Here is a 15,157-nt window from a genome sequence, read left to right as displayed (position 1 = left end):
TTGTTGCTTTTTATTTGATTGAGTTTAAAACAGAAAGAGCTGACCTGTTCAGTTAAACACATCAAGCTTGCCATCAGTAAATAATTTCAGCTTTTCTATCCACTCAAGGAAGAATGGGAACTGGTTCACAGAATTCTACAAGGTCTAGAAGAAAGCCATTTACTACAGGGCTTGCGTAGCCTGTTCTCTCAACCAAACAAGGGTCTAAAATGTTTATTAACAGCTATCCTTACAAAGAAATTTATTAATGATAACAGACTTAATAGAATATGACAGAAGAGACAGAGAAGTTTAGGGATATACATGGAGCTTGGCATTTTTAAATCATTCATTAGAAACGCAAAAGTAGTTGTATACACTACTTAAATACACTGTACATGCTTAATGCTCACCAATATTTTGGAAACTTGATCAGCTTGCCATAAACAGCGGTACTGAATGAAGGGATAACTGGAACAGGGAAACAGTACAATCCTTTACTGTCCAAAGAAGTCAGTGCTGCTTGAAAACCAAATATCTGAAACGAATCAAGCTGGTCAAAGGGTATACTGTCACATGATTAGATCACTTTCAAGTTACTTTTATAACATAATATACAAATTTTTAAATATATTCAATAAATATGAAATAAATTGTGTATTATTTTTAGATAATTCCTTTTCCCCCAAACACAAATATAACTAGAAAAATCTACCTAAAATAATGTCCCAATAGGAATACATATAAAAATATTTTCTTCGCTCAAAAAATAAGTGTTAACTATGCTCTACTGAATTTAAAAAAAATGCTGAATTATAATTTATCAACTAAAATACAGTATTCTATATCCTTTAAATTTGCAGATTGCACATTGCCTTTCATATAAAATAAATAAAATCACTTTTTGTAATTATAATAACATTGGTCTAAAAAAAGTGGTATTTAAGGAAATTCAAAGCTTTTTTTCTTAATAAGAGCATCTAAAGAAAGGTTCATCATAACTATCCTTCATGATTTTTTCCCCGTTCAATACGGAAAACAAATGGTTGTAGAGTTGACTTTTTAACATACTGTACAACCATTCACATAAGAACAGAACACTTTGGCCTATATTAAAGCTAGCAAATAAACCCTATAAAACTCAAAATTGCAGTCCACATTTTTCAAACACTGATCAAACAGCTGCTAAAAACCTTTTGAATAGAAAAAAATCCCCTCAAACTGAAAAACATACAGATGACTTGCAATATTACCATTCCAATCACTTTAAACGTGACAGAAGGTAAACACGTCACCCAGAAACGAGAAAGCTTTCCATGCAATTCTGGCACAAACTTTCTATTAAGCAGAAAGTAAGAATTTCATTGTTTTAATCTCTATTAAGATATCAGCATGGAAGTGAATGGATAACTGAAAAATTTAGCAAAATTAACACTACTAGTAGTAGCTATTTACATTTTAGTAGCACCCAGAAGGTTTTAAACTGCCTGAGCACATCACAACCTTCCTAAAGATGGAAGGCCTGTTTTAAAACCGCTCATTTCACTTTTTCACTCTACTAAAATTTCAGCAGATGGCAATTGAATAATCTCAAAGCAGTTTTTCAGTAGCTTCTTAAACTTCCCCCAACCTCACAGTAAGAAATCCTCTCATGTAATGGATCTCTAACTGAGAACATTCAGAGGTTTTTCCTCTTATAATGACAACAAATGAAATTGATTGGCAACAGTTTTTGATTGCATACCTTCACTATCATGGTTTTGCTCTATCAATAATACTAGAAGTGATGGTTTTTCCTCACAACATCCCATCAGGTTTCTAAGTGTAATGCACTGCGATCTACATATTCTGTGAGCATTATCCTAGAAGGGGGGAAAGGTTTCTCTCCAAATTATTTTAACTCGGTCTTGCCACAAAGACCTTGGGGCTTCAGTCTGTGTAGTTTCCTCATGTGAAGTTCTCTGTTCATATTACAAAACATTTGGCTCAGGTCAGAAGCAACAATCCCAAACGACAACGTTCTGTGAAATGTGTTTACTCTACATCCTTTCAGATAAGCTGAAAACTTTGTCCCAAGAAACCTGCTAACACTTATGATTATCTATACTTATGTTAACTTTTTCTCAGCATATTGCAATAAGAAACAGATCTCAAGCCTTCTTTTACCTTCAGATAGCAGTGTGAGTAACAGTAATGAAGCAGGTTGTCGGACGGCTGGCTGAGGCTGCTGACTATGTGCACCAGTTGCTCGGCATACATTGGCACCGAGTGCTCCAGGTTAACCTTATCCACCAAAATTCGGATGGAAGGCAAAGGCCGCAGGGGTTGGAAGCTTGCAGCATTTAACAGTCCACTTAAGTTCTAAGGGAGGGGGGAAAAAACTATGCAATTATTACACTACAGATGTATTATCTACCATATTTACATATTCTTACCTCCACACACACACAAGCAAATCTACATGTAATAAACTGTTTACAGATACCATGGCCTTATGGTCATTGTAATACGAATCCTCAAATCTTTTCAAAGCAAGTTCTTAAAAGTTTAAAATTTATGTATAAACTTTTTATACATAATTGTCTTGGGTGTAGGTGCCCAGGTGCTGGCAGCGGGGGGCTGCAGGGGTGGCCTCTGTGAGGGGACACCAGGGGCTGCCCCATGTTGGATACAGCTGGTTCCAGCCAGTGCTGCAACAGCCCCACTGCAGGACAAGGCTGAGCTCATTGGCCAAGCTGTGACACCTCTGTGGAAACATATTTAAGAAAGGGCAAAAACGCCACACAGGCTGAGAGGACTGAGGGAAAAAAAGTGAGAAATAGCAATACGAACAGCAAGGTCAGAGAAGAAAGAGGGGGAGGAGGTGGTGCTCCAGGCACCGGAGCAGATGTTCCCCTGCAGCCCATGGAGGAGATCACGGTGGAGCAGGTATTTCCCTGAAGCCTGTGGAAAAGACCATATCAGAGCAGATATCCACACTGCAGCCCATGGAGGACCCCACACTGGAGTGGGTGGATATGCCTGGAAGGACACTGCAGCCTTCTGGAGAGCCCACACTGGAGCAGATTTTTCCTCAAGGACTGTGGAAAGGACTCCCACTGGAGCAGGGGAAAAGTGTGAGGAAGAGGGAATGGCAGAGATGAACTGTTATGGACTGACCGCAACCCCCATTCCCCACCCCGCTGTGTTGCTGGGTGGAAGGCAGAAGAGTCAGGGAATGAAGGAGTGAAGTTGAGCCTTGGAAAAATAACACCTTCCCCCCTCCTTGCCCCAGGAAAAAAGGGGGGATGGGGGAAAGGTGTTATTTTGATTCTTGTCTTTGTTTCTCACTATCCAAATATATCTTAATTGGCAATAATTTAAATTAATTTTCCCCAAGTCGAGTCTGTTTTGCTCATAATGGTAAGTGATCTCCCCTTCTTTATCTCAACCCATCCTATTCTCTCCCCCATGTCCTGTTGAGGAAGGGGAGTGAGAGAGTGGTTGGGTGAGCATCTGGCAGCTGGCCAAGGTCCACCCATTACAAGAATATGCAAATTCAAGATATTTTGTTCTGTAAAATATTTGCTTACATTTTTATCACTCCAAAGTGCTATCACCATACTAAACTCATGCTGATCTAACCTTTACACTGTCATACATTATTACGTATTTACAGTCATGCCAGACATCTCAGCAAAAAAAGATGCCATTCCAAAAAAAAAAAAATGGCAATTTTACACATCCAACTATATTTTTCATAGTATCCATTAAAGTGAAGTACTGTATCCAGTACAAGAAAGACATGGACATACCAGAACAAGTTTGTTGGAGGGCTGCTGAAGTGGTTAGGGGGTTGGAGCACGTGAGCTCTCTCTCGGTAAAGACTGAGACAACTGGAGTTTTTCAGCCTGGAGAAGGTCAAAGGGAGATCCTACTGCTGCCTACAGCTACCTACTGGGAGGGTACAGAGAAGAGGGAGCCAGACTCTTGTCAAAGGTGTACCATGAGGGGACAAGTGGCAACGGACAGAAGCTGAAACACAGGCAATTCCAAGCAGGTCTATGGGAAAGCTTTTTATGGAATCTCTATCCTTGGAACTAATTCAGCATTTGACTGGACAACCTCTGGAGCAATCTGCTTGGGCTTGCTTTGAGTGGGATGTTGGACTCCTGGATATCATCTCCAGAGATATCTTCCAATCCAAATTACTCTATGAATCTAAAAATTTTATTAAACTTGTATCAAAACAGGACAATAAGTTGATGCACATATGACTTTCAATCTAAAAGTCAAATTATTTTAAATAGACTTGGCTTCACTCAGGAAACATAAATTGAACCTCCAAGTAAAACAAACAAACAAACAAACAAAAAAACCATCAAAAAGTTCATTTGAATTCAACTTGTTTGCCTCACACCTAAAATAAATATGGGGCTGTTCTCCCATTATAAAAATACCATTTGTGCATGCCCACAAGGTGAAAAGCACCACAATCCATTGGGCTATTCCGGGCTGAAAGGAAATAATGCTTCCCATTAGGCACCTGGTAATGTCCCATTTTCTAATATTAGAAGCTTCTGAATGTATCCTAATACATCAAGAGGTAACAGAATTGTCACCAGTTCACTCACTCCAGCCAGCTTAGATAAGATAAGCAGTCCAGAAAAGATAAGCAGTCTAAATTTAAGAAAAAGATACACACCCTCTAAGCACACTCACCGAATAAATGGCATGTACTTGAAATTTTATGTATGTTGCAGTCTAGAGACTAGTGATCCAAGTGAAGTATTAACGTGTATGTTACTGTGTGTATTTCACTTCACCAACGAAAATGGTTATACAAGCACACTATAAGAAATGTCGTAAGTTAAGACTTTCAGTACTCTGTCCTCTTGTGCATATACGTACAATCTTAAACCACATAAACATGCGGTAAATAAGCACATTCTATAAGAAAATACAGCACAAGTTAGACACTGCTCCCCTAGTCAGCAGGTATCTATTATGTTATAAAGATAATTTAATGTCATTGTGCCTTCCATCATGTAATACCACTCAAATCCATCTTGGGGAGGCAGGGGGAGGTAATAAACTTTTTCAAATGGTTTTTACCTTTCTTACATATAAATACTTCACAAATACTAATACAGTAACTTTCACAACACCTTCAGAATACACAACTTCATCTCCATTTTAGACAAGCGTCCTGGTTTCAGCTGGGATAGAGTTAATTTTCTTCCTCGTAGTTGGTATCGTGCTGTGTTTTGGATTTAGTATGAGAATAATATTCATAACACATCGATGTTTTAAGCAGTGCTTACACTAGTCAAGGACTTTTCAGCTTCCCACGCTCTGCCAGGTGCACAAAAAGCTGGGAGGGAGCATAGCCAGGACAGCTAACCTAAACTGGCCAGCGGGGTGTTCCATACCATATGACACCATGCTCAATGTATAAACTGGGGGAGGGGGCTGGGGAGCACCGATCGCTGCTCGGGGACTGGGTCAGCATCAGTCGGCTGGTGGTGGGCAATTGTATTGTGCATCACTTGCTTTGTATATTCTATTATTATTATTATTGTTATTACTACTACTATTTTACTTTATTTTATTTCAATTATTAAACTGTCTTTATCTCAACCCAAGAGTTTTCTCACTTTTACCCTCCTGATTCTCTCCCCCATCCCACCGGAGGTCGGGGGGAGTGAGCAAGCGGCTGTGTGGTGTTTAGTTACTGGCTGGGGGTAAAACACGGCAAAAATGAAATTATCATTGAAAATGGGTTAAACCACGGCAACAAGAAATTATCATTGAAAAGAAAGGCTGATACAAAAATAATTCACTAATTCTGGAAGTCAGTTTGAATGCCAATTTTTGAATGTTTAGCATAGCAAAGTACTTCACAAATAAAAGCCTAACTCCCATTGCTTTAATTGGAACCACAGATACAGAGAACTTCTACAAAATACATCCCACTAAAAAAGCTTGTCCTCAAGTACAAGCAACACATATTTAGTGTCCACTTGTGAAAAACACATTGGAAGTGTTTAATATCAGATGAAAATTCCTAGAAATTGAACTCAATCAAGAACTGATTTTTTTTTTTGCCTCTTCTTCCCATCCCTTCCCTTACCCATAAAATATCTTCCAGCCTCTGCCGCAAGAGGTAAACCTATTGCAAGTCTTCACTATAAAACACTGATTCATTCCTACAGTACCTCAGCTTTGTGCACTGAGGAAGGAGTCCTGTAGGAATAAAACCAGTACAGGTTTCTTTAGCTGGAGTTAAACTACGTGTATCCAGAAGATAAAACAAATTAAGGCTGTTAGGAAATTTCATTTCTGGCTCTCTGAGCTAGTTACTCAGCAGTTAAATGCTCAGTAATGGCCAAAGTCCCGCTGGCATCCTGGCTGGAACTAGCACACGCAGAGCTGGCTGTTAACATCTATGAAGTCTCTACTGAGCCTATGTATTCAAAGATTTCAGACTTGACCAAGTTTGGGAAGACCTGCATGGCAAAATGACAACAGGTACTCTTCTGATCGAAAGGTTTCTATAAAAAACTTCAAGTCAGAGCTACTTCTTTCTAATCTGCTTGATGATTTGAAATCTTTTTTCTTCCAAATTCTTTTTTCCTACCAGTACATGACACCTTCAGTTTACAAGCCTAGCTAGTCACTGCACACACCACTCATCTTAGGTATCTGAAGGAAACACTCATGGACATCAAACTCATTTGCAACTCAGTAATACATCCGGCACATGGAATAACAGCCCAGTGAGAAAATTTATATGAAACAGCGCATGCTGATATAAAAAAATGAATAAATATCTGTGTGGACATACCTTCTCGCCCATGATTATGGGCATCAGGTGGTCTAGTAAATTGAATTCTGCCACAGGGATTATAATTGTACACTTAAGAACAGTGAACGTCGTAAGTCGAGTGGGAATGTACTCCTCCAATAGTGCTACTTCTTCTGAGCTTGGCATAGTCCTATTTCCATCCATAATATCTACAATAAATCAAGATTACGTATGTTTTGACTAAAATATATAAAATAACTCCTACAGTCGCTGTTTCAGAAATGGTTAGGGACTAGCAAAAAACGGAAAGCATTTCCACCACCCCCTTCATAGTTAATAATTTTATTCCACACTCGTTCTACCCAAGGCTAAATGCAATCATAACTGGATTTTCCTTACTTTGTAATCTGTATAGCTCTTTCTCAGAAACTCTCCTTTCTCAGAAACTCTTCTTGACAGTTTCCATGTATTTTTATCCTGTATAACTATTATTTCAAACTAATAAATACATACCAAGAGGGATACTTTCTTCTGTAAGACTCAAAAATTAAGCTAGAGTTGTCAATAAAATAAGCCCTCCTCACTCAACAAGAGGCTTGTGATTGAAACAAATGGCCTCCAAAGTGTCTGAAATTATCTCAGAGGTATATCCAACACTGATGAGGATATTGTGATTCATTTTATCTTTGTTTTAAATTTTTCTGTTTGGACTCATAAAATCCCCTGACAGATTTGGAGTTTAACTATTTAGAATTTGCACCTTCGAGAACACTGAATTTGGTCTGGTTTAATTCTGTATATTTGCATATATGCAATAGGAGCAAACCTGGCTTAGTTCTGCTGTATGGCTCATATTCATGTTCCAGAGCACAAACTATCATTTTCATTATCCGGTGTACTGCACTGCTATCCAATCGAAGATTGAGTGGGCCGACAATGAGGCTTTTTGTAGACATTTCTTGAACATTTCCAAAATCTTCACTCTTTACTGAAGAAAGGTCTTGCTGATTCCCAGAAACTACAAGAAGTTTTATAAATAACAACAAATTACACCAAACAACTGAACATAATAAATTTTTTTATCAGCTACTTTTGTTTCAAATCCTGTGATCACAGACTTATAAGCATACAGGAAATATAACAATGCAAATCGAACACATAAATATACCACGACTGGTTTAACATGTTTAAACAAACATTATTCCTGTTTAATGCAGAGCAAACAGGGTAATATTCTGCCTTGCCTCCAAGCACAGCACAACGTAGGAACCTTTCCATTAACTTTGTATCTCTCGAGCCTGGGACTCTCTGAAGGTGTCCAGACTACCTCCAAACTTCTGTGGCAACTTAACCCCAGGTGCCAATGGCAGCTGTGCTGTTCTAAACTTTCTACAGTTTATCACAAAGATATCCATCCCAAACCATCAAGGAAAAGGTGTGCTGTGAAGAAAATACAGATATGGGCCCTTGAAATGCTAGCTGCTGGTACACGGGCTAGAACAGCGATGAGAATCACACTCACTTGTATTGTCATAAACTAGACTGACCCTTCCTTCCATTCACTGATGAGGTAAAGCATGGGCAGCGAGAATGAAAACTTCTTTAATCATTATGTCTCAGACCATTTTTAGAAGGACCACCACAGAGATAAAAGAGTGGTTTAGTCTCTGCATCCAAAAGATCTATAACCTTTGTGCTCAGAATGGCAACTAGTGTACCAATTAAAGTACAGTTATCGTTTCTCTGATATAGATGTAGGGTAATGAGGTAGACCGAAATCACACATTCACTGTATACAGGCTACTCATCAGCTATCAAACAGTATGACTACATTTCTCTAAACATACTTCATGGAAATTCTTCAGTTAAATTATGCAAATTTCAGAAGCTTAAGTTTTCCTGTTACATATGACTTGTAAAAAATACCCTCACCCCTTTAACATATTTAGTTTGCAGAATTTAACTCTTTTTTCTAACAAATCATTCACTTTGACAGTGTCGTCATTGCTTTGACACAAGCACTAAACATTATACATCTTGCTAACCATTATACAAATGAACAGTCTGACAAAATAAGCATCAAGATTAAATGGATTCTGAGACCACTTAACCTACAAAAATGAAGAAGTTCCAAGATAAAATTGTAGGATTACAGTTTAATTCATTCGGTGAATCTGGACAGCACATACTTCTTAGACAGCACAGTACTCCATAACCCACCTGGTTAAAACTGTGACAAATAGGAAAGCCAGGAAATGCACAGCCATTGCCATCAGTTTTACCTTGGTTTTACACAATTTAACACATCTGCAATTGCAGAGCTGTCCATTTGATATGTTGTCCTTGTATTCATGATCAAGTTATGCCACAGAAACCAAAATCTGTGTAAGCAGTGGACTGACTTCTTCCACGACGATCCTTCTCAATGGTATTATTTTTCAAGTGGTTTCAAGCTCTTATCCAATGCAGATCATACACCTACTCAATGCAAGATAAATCCCATCCCTTTCTCTTTTAACTCATCTGCCTGGATGCAAATCAACCTATTTCCTTGCATAAATCTAATAAACTCCTACCTTTCTGTTACAGTAACAAACTACACACACCTGTAGAGAACTATGACCCAAAACCACAGGAAAATCTGACAATTCCAAATTCTTGTTATACCATCTTCCTCAGTGACACAATCTGTCCGTACTAACATAAATGACAAGACAAGCTCAGCCCGTCAGGCTGGGCAGTGGGAGCTGCAGCTGCTGCAGAGTTGACCTACCCACTTTGTCAAAGAGATGTAAGATATGTCAGCTTCTGAATAGCTGAGGCTTTGTGGTTAAGCAGCCTCGCATAGTGTGCTTCACAACTTCAAGGCAAATCTTACTTTTAAACCAACCAGAAGAAAGCATGTTTTATTTCTGGTTGCCTGAGGGGAACCTAGTCATCTTTCAACCTCCAGGGGAACAATCCCTTTTCCCTCCCTCCTTTACCGTACTCATTCAAAACAGTCTTTTAAATAGGGGAAGTGAGCTTCAGGGAAAAGGAAGGCAAGATAGCGGGGTTTTCCCTTATGTTTAAATCATACTCTATAAAATGTTCTTGCTCGTAAGCACTGGTGAAGAAAAGGTCCCCGAATAAACCAAGACTATGCTGAATTTGACACAGAGCTGGCCTAATGCTCTGCAGGCCTTTATAGGCCCATATACTCAGCAGAAGAACTAACTCTGTCCCTAAAAGGCCAACAGAAGTCGATGGTGAGAGCATTTATAGCCTCTGCTTCCCTTGGTGTTTTGTTTAACATTTCTGAGAAGGAAAAAAAAAAAAAAAAAAAGGAAAATAAAAGTACAGAAAGATACTAGCTTATAAAATCTACTCAAATCTTCAGATGGAACTGAAGTTACAACCTTTTTAATAAATCCTGAAAAAGACTTTTTTTCTTCCAAAAAGCCAGCATACAGCCTGCTGTCAGGGTATGTTTTATTTAATACGCAGTTAACACGCTTTTTTGTCCTTTCAATTCTACACTATCCAGTTCAGATGAACACTATTAAGAAGTGTAAAAAACCATGACCTCAGATAAAAAATATCAAGACCAAAAACCTTTAGAAGTAACAACAGCCTACCTTTTCAAAAAGGAAAAAAAAACAAACTCATTTGTATATATTGTATGTATATGAATAATATACTGAAGTGACAGCATTTATATGAACCACTTTCTGGAACAGTTCCATTTAATTCTAACTAAGTGCAAAGAGAATGTCATAGAAAATCTATTGGTTCTACAGAAGTAGGTGATCACAGCTTACTTTTGAAACTTCGCAGATACATAGAGGTAAATAATTTCTGATCACTGAGTATTCAGCTCTCTGTGAACCATATGTCTAATTCTAACTGACAAAAAAAAAAAAATCTTAAAACGAGAGTGCTGTGTAATAAACTTGCCACCAAAATAGACAGGTACACATTATAAACAAAACATAACTTCAAAAGTACACACCGTTAGGTCTGTAGATCATACAAATCAGTGATCAGGGAACTGATAGGTTACACAGTGTTTCAGGGAAATTACTATTTTGTATTGAAATACAAAACAAAAAAAAGAAAAATAAAGTTGGAAGGGAAGGACAGGCAGAATTTCAAAATAAGACTACTGTGCATGACTATCTATCTTGTTTTCATTCAAAATACTAGAAGTAATTAATGCACTTCTACAAGTGACAGATGAAACTCCTGAGGTTAATGCTATCCATGAGGCACTTGCGGTTTAATCAGTAATCGTATGCTTCGGGAAAGGTTAAAGGGGCAAAGAAGGTGTCAAACCAAAATTGCGTTGACAGATAAAAATCTTATAATCACAGTAACTGCCTCCTATAACTTAAGCTGAGTTAGGTTTTTTAGGGGAAGGTGGTGTGCACGGATTGTAACTAAAAACATAGTTAATGTCAAAACAAGAAATAGTAAAATGTAAACTTTTACATAAATACTTTCATATAAACACCACATATTAAAAATGTAGCGAGACTTACATTGTTTTCAAAATCTTGAGGTATTTATACCTTCATTTCAAATGAAATAATTTATACCTATTTGTTCACATTCTATTTAATAATTACATACTTGACTCGCAATACAGAAAAATTAGCTAGAAAATAACCAGCAGAAAATCTCCCATTTGTTTTTCTGAGGAACAAAACTATTTAAAAATTTAAGGTTTTAAGTTCTTGATTCTAGAGCTGTAACAATCATTTAAACCATTAATTTAAAAACTAATTACTCTATTCATTCTTTTATGTAGTCAGGTAGCTGAAATTAGAGGAGTAGTACTGAAATAAAAGCACACAGCAAGGCTTGACAGGAAGCCAAGCTACATTTTGTGATGTGTTTTCCTGGTGACTGGTGCAGGAAATGAAAGCCAAGGCCCTGAGAAGGCAAACTGAAAGAAATAGAAGAGAAGCTGAGGAGGGGAAAAGGTAGTCAGAGAATACCAGTAGGCTGGCTTGAGAAAAAAAAAACAACAGTGTTTCCGAGTTCAGCAATTTCTGAAAAGGGTTAGTTACAGTCAGAAAAAGGTATGTCATTAAATTCTTCGTGCATTCAGAGAAACAAGACAAAGTATTTCACAAAAATCAATTTTTCCTCATAATCAAATAATTCGTGCATATTCAAACTTCTATACCAAAATTCAAAAAGGAGATAACACTTACCCTAGGTCTTCAACTTCTCTACGTAAAAGTTCTGCATGCAATTAAACAGTTATTTCTTTATTAAAACCAGAAGTAGACTGCAGTAGAAGCTTGACTTGATGTACATTTTTTCAGCTTCACATCACACTCACAGTACAGAGAGGAAAGCCTCAGAGCCAGGAAAGAACTGTTGAATTACCTAGTGTATCCCTCTACTATCGAAGGCAATAGAATCATTTATTTCTTTTTATAAGCTTTGCATGATCCATCCTCTAACCAAACTAGAAGTTTTTCTTTCCTACTCCTTTTATTATACCACTCCTACTCATTATACTTAATGTCCAACAAGTCCAGAAAACAAAAACATTAGGAGTCGAGACTTCTCTCTTACATAGACACAAAAACGCGCAAAAAAACCCCAGATGAGTTCCCAATAGATGTCCACAGAAATAGTGTTCATGATAATAAATACACAGGTAGGGAAGAATTATTTAGGCAATAAAACTGCAGAACAGCAGCTGTAGATGACAATCTTCCCAGGGATGGGGGGAAATCACATCGCTGTTCATGATAAGAATATCTGTATAAAAATATATACCTATTACTTGCTGATATATTAACTCCTTTGTCCTGGCTTTTGTGATACTCTCAAAAGTAGATATACTTACTGCACTGAATCCACTGTATTGTTTCAGATGTAGAAAAGAATTGCTAGGAATCTCAAAAATTACTTAGAATTAGCCAATATCTATGTGTGCATGGTTTAGGCTATTATTTGCTCACAAAATTGATCGGATAGGTATATTTAAAGATTAATTTTCCACACTATCTCTCATCCTTGCATTTTTCTTCATAGGATAAAACGACAGCCCTTTTCATCTTCTGCACCAAGTGGATGATCAACTTCATTCTTCAACCAGCATTTCTCAAAAGATTTTTTTTTCCCCCCAAAGTCAATAAAGAAAACTTTAAAACAAAAAGACATCATACTTTATGAACTTCACCACTGCTACAAGAGAATTATTTTCAGTTTAGCAACAGACTATAAAAGATATCATAGTGATTACTTATGCAGGGAAAAAAAAAAGGAAGAAAAACAACAATCAACAGCTAACCAAAACAGATAATCTCAAACACATCAGTGAAGATGAAACTATTTTAACGATGAACCTGATGGTAAGCCTAAGGTAAGTTAGAGGACAGTTGGTCAAGGAACAGCTGGGCATGAAAAGTCTTTGTTTCTATTATTTAGAAGAGTAAACAAAGAAAAAAAGGTACCTTTGCCACTGGTGCTTTCCATTGTGTACAAGTAATCCATGTAGAAAGCCCCAAACCTCTGCATTCCAGCTATCTCTGTGTATGTCTCCTACCAACAAAGCAAAGCAAACAAAGAAAACGTTGTATAAGGAAAGAATCTTAAGATTACCAACTGATAGGTTGGTATGAGAGAGATATATTCATGTTTGGATTTGTGCATCACCACATGGAAAGGCTTATCAAAACAAAGGACAGAGGTTATCCCAAAGAATTCACCTTTCTGATAGGTAATGTAACTTCTATTTGAGGCCACACAAAGGCACATCCATAATTCCAGTGGACATGCTGACCAACTCATCAATAACATCTAGTTAATTAGTAGCTTTAATGGAGTAAATATTCTTTGCTTAACCTCTTGCATCCAACAGATCTGCCTAATTAAATACACTGAAAACTGAAGCTCATTAATTCTGGCTTTTTTATTTAAGGAATATTGTGGTTTTATCTTTAAACAGTAAGACACTTACTAAGACTTTATGCCATCATTGGGATTTATACATAATATAATCCACTATTACACAGCAAGTTTGCTTCCCCTTTTGCCAAAAAATCGGCAAATCGTAAAAGCACAGGCCAAGGAAAAAGTAAAGCTTAAAACCAAAACACTCTATGGGAAGTGTTTGAATATATATAAATACTTGTGATTTCACTAATTAATTTCATTTTTAATGGGATTCTTCAGGGTTACACTTCTTCATCAGTAGTACTAAAATGGTGAAAATAGTAAAATTTAAATTTAAAAGAAAGTAGATACATTCGAAATTGTAAATGGCTTACCTGTAGAATAACACAAAGCCTAGAACTCCACCTATGAACACAGCTGGAAGGGACCACCTTGGTCATCGCATCCAGTCTTTAGTAATTGCAGACAATCAGGGAATAAAGTTTTACTGCACAATTTACCACAACAGGGACTATCGGCGACTGAAAATTTGTCTCTGCCAAAGGCAGAATTAGCAAGACTTCCTCTAAGTAGACAAATATAGCGCGCAGACAATAAAATTAACATTGCCCAAGATCTGGTTCCCAAGAGAAGCACTTCTTAGTTTGAAGACCATGAACTACTTACTGGCTGGGTTTAAAGAAGTATGTATTCGACCTTTTGCTAGCATTCTCTCATATCTCTGTTTCTCTCTGCAGGTGTTCTGTAGTTAGTGTTTTTGGAAACTATGGCATTAGTTCAGCTTTTGGGGCAGGAGGGGAGTTTGAGGTTTCTTTTGGACATGTTTTTGTTTTGGTTTTGATTTTAAAACACAAACAGGTTTACTTTTTCTTTGGCCATTGCAAAGTAAGATTCAATTAAACATGACAAAGTAATGAAAATCAGTCCTTTAATAGTACACAGATCTGAATAATCACTAGAAATCCATTAGAAAGCATTAGAAAATTTTTTTCTAAGAAAAATTTAATTCTCTGACCTTATGATGAGCTGCATCCAATATAAATTCTGCACGAATACTATTATTTTCTGGACTTCTGTAATCAAATAGTGAATTCGTAAGGTATGTCATCCCTTTTGCACTCAAATTTTCTCCGCAATTAAAGAAGTAGGCCTCCTTCATGAGGTAGTAGAAAATAATAATAAGGCAAGGGAGAAAAAAAATACAGTCAAATTAACAGAGCAGTTTCAATTATGTCATAACATACTAATAACATGGTAGCATCCCTCAAAAGCATATTTCATTATGAATGAAAATAAGACAATTAAAATAACTTCATTCAAATAACGCTGAAGTTCCTGTCCACTCCCTCCCCATTTTCAAATTAATAAAAACGGCCTGAGCTAGTGAATATTATACAACCCATGATACACAACATACCAGTTTCATTTTAACCGAAAATAACCTCAGACCATTGTTAGTCTGAATTCTGCCCCATCCTATACATTATCTTGTCA

General features: G+C 37.1%; 1 protein-coding gene across 1 annotated transcript in view; it reads right to left on the bottom strand.

Moving 5' to 3' along the window:
- LOC104084132 (vacuolar protein sorting-associated protein 13B-like) overlaps positions 1 to 14,822 on the bottom strand; it is a gene marked incomplete at its 3' end in the record, with an annotated part of 35,682 nt that extends 20,860 nt beyond the window's left edge. Inside the window, exons 1-6 of the mRNA XM_009587861.1 lie at positions 14,679 to 14,822; positions 13,222 to 13,309; positions 7,593 to 7,784; positions 6,806 to 6,975; positions 2,146 to 2,340; positions 393 to 517 (exon numbers count right to left, since the gene is read on the bottom strand). Coding sequence (XP_009586156.1) covers positions 393 to 517; positions 2,146 to 2,340; positions 6,806 to 6,975; positions 7,593 to 7,784; positions 13,222 to 13,309; positions 14,679 to 14,822 — 914 coding nt within the window. The remainder of the gene's footprint in view (positions 1 to 392; positions 518 to 2,145; positions 2,341 to 6,805; positions 6,976 to 7,592; positions 7,785 to 13,221; positions 13,310 to 14,678) is intronic.
- Positions 14,823 to 15,157: the final 335 nt, after the last annotated feature.

Source organism: Fulmarus glacialis, unplaced genomic scaffold, assembly GCF_000690835.1.
Source record: "Fulmarus glacialis isolate BGI_N327 unplaced genomic scaffold, ASM69083v1 scaffold11651, whole genome shotgun sequence".
NCBI classification, from domain to species: Eukaryota; Metazoa; Chordata; class Aves; order Procellariiformes; family Procellariidae; genus Fulmarus; species Fulmarus glacialis.
Note: the sequence above shows the minus strand (reverse complement) of the source record. Positions and strands in the feature narration are given on the sequence as shown.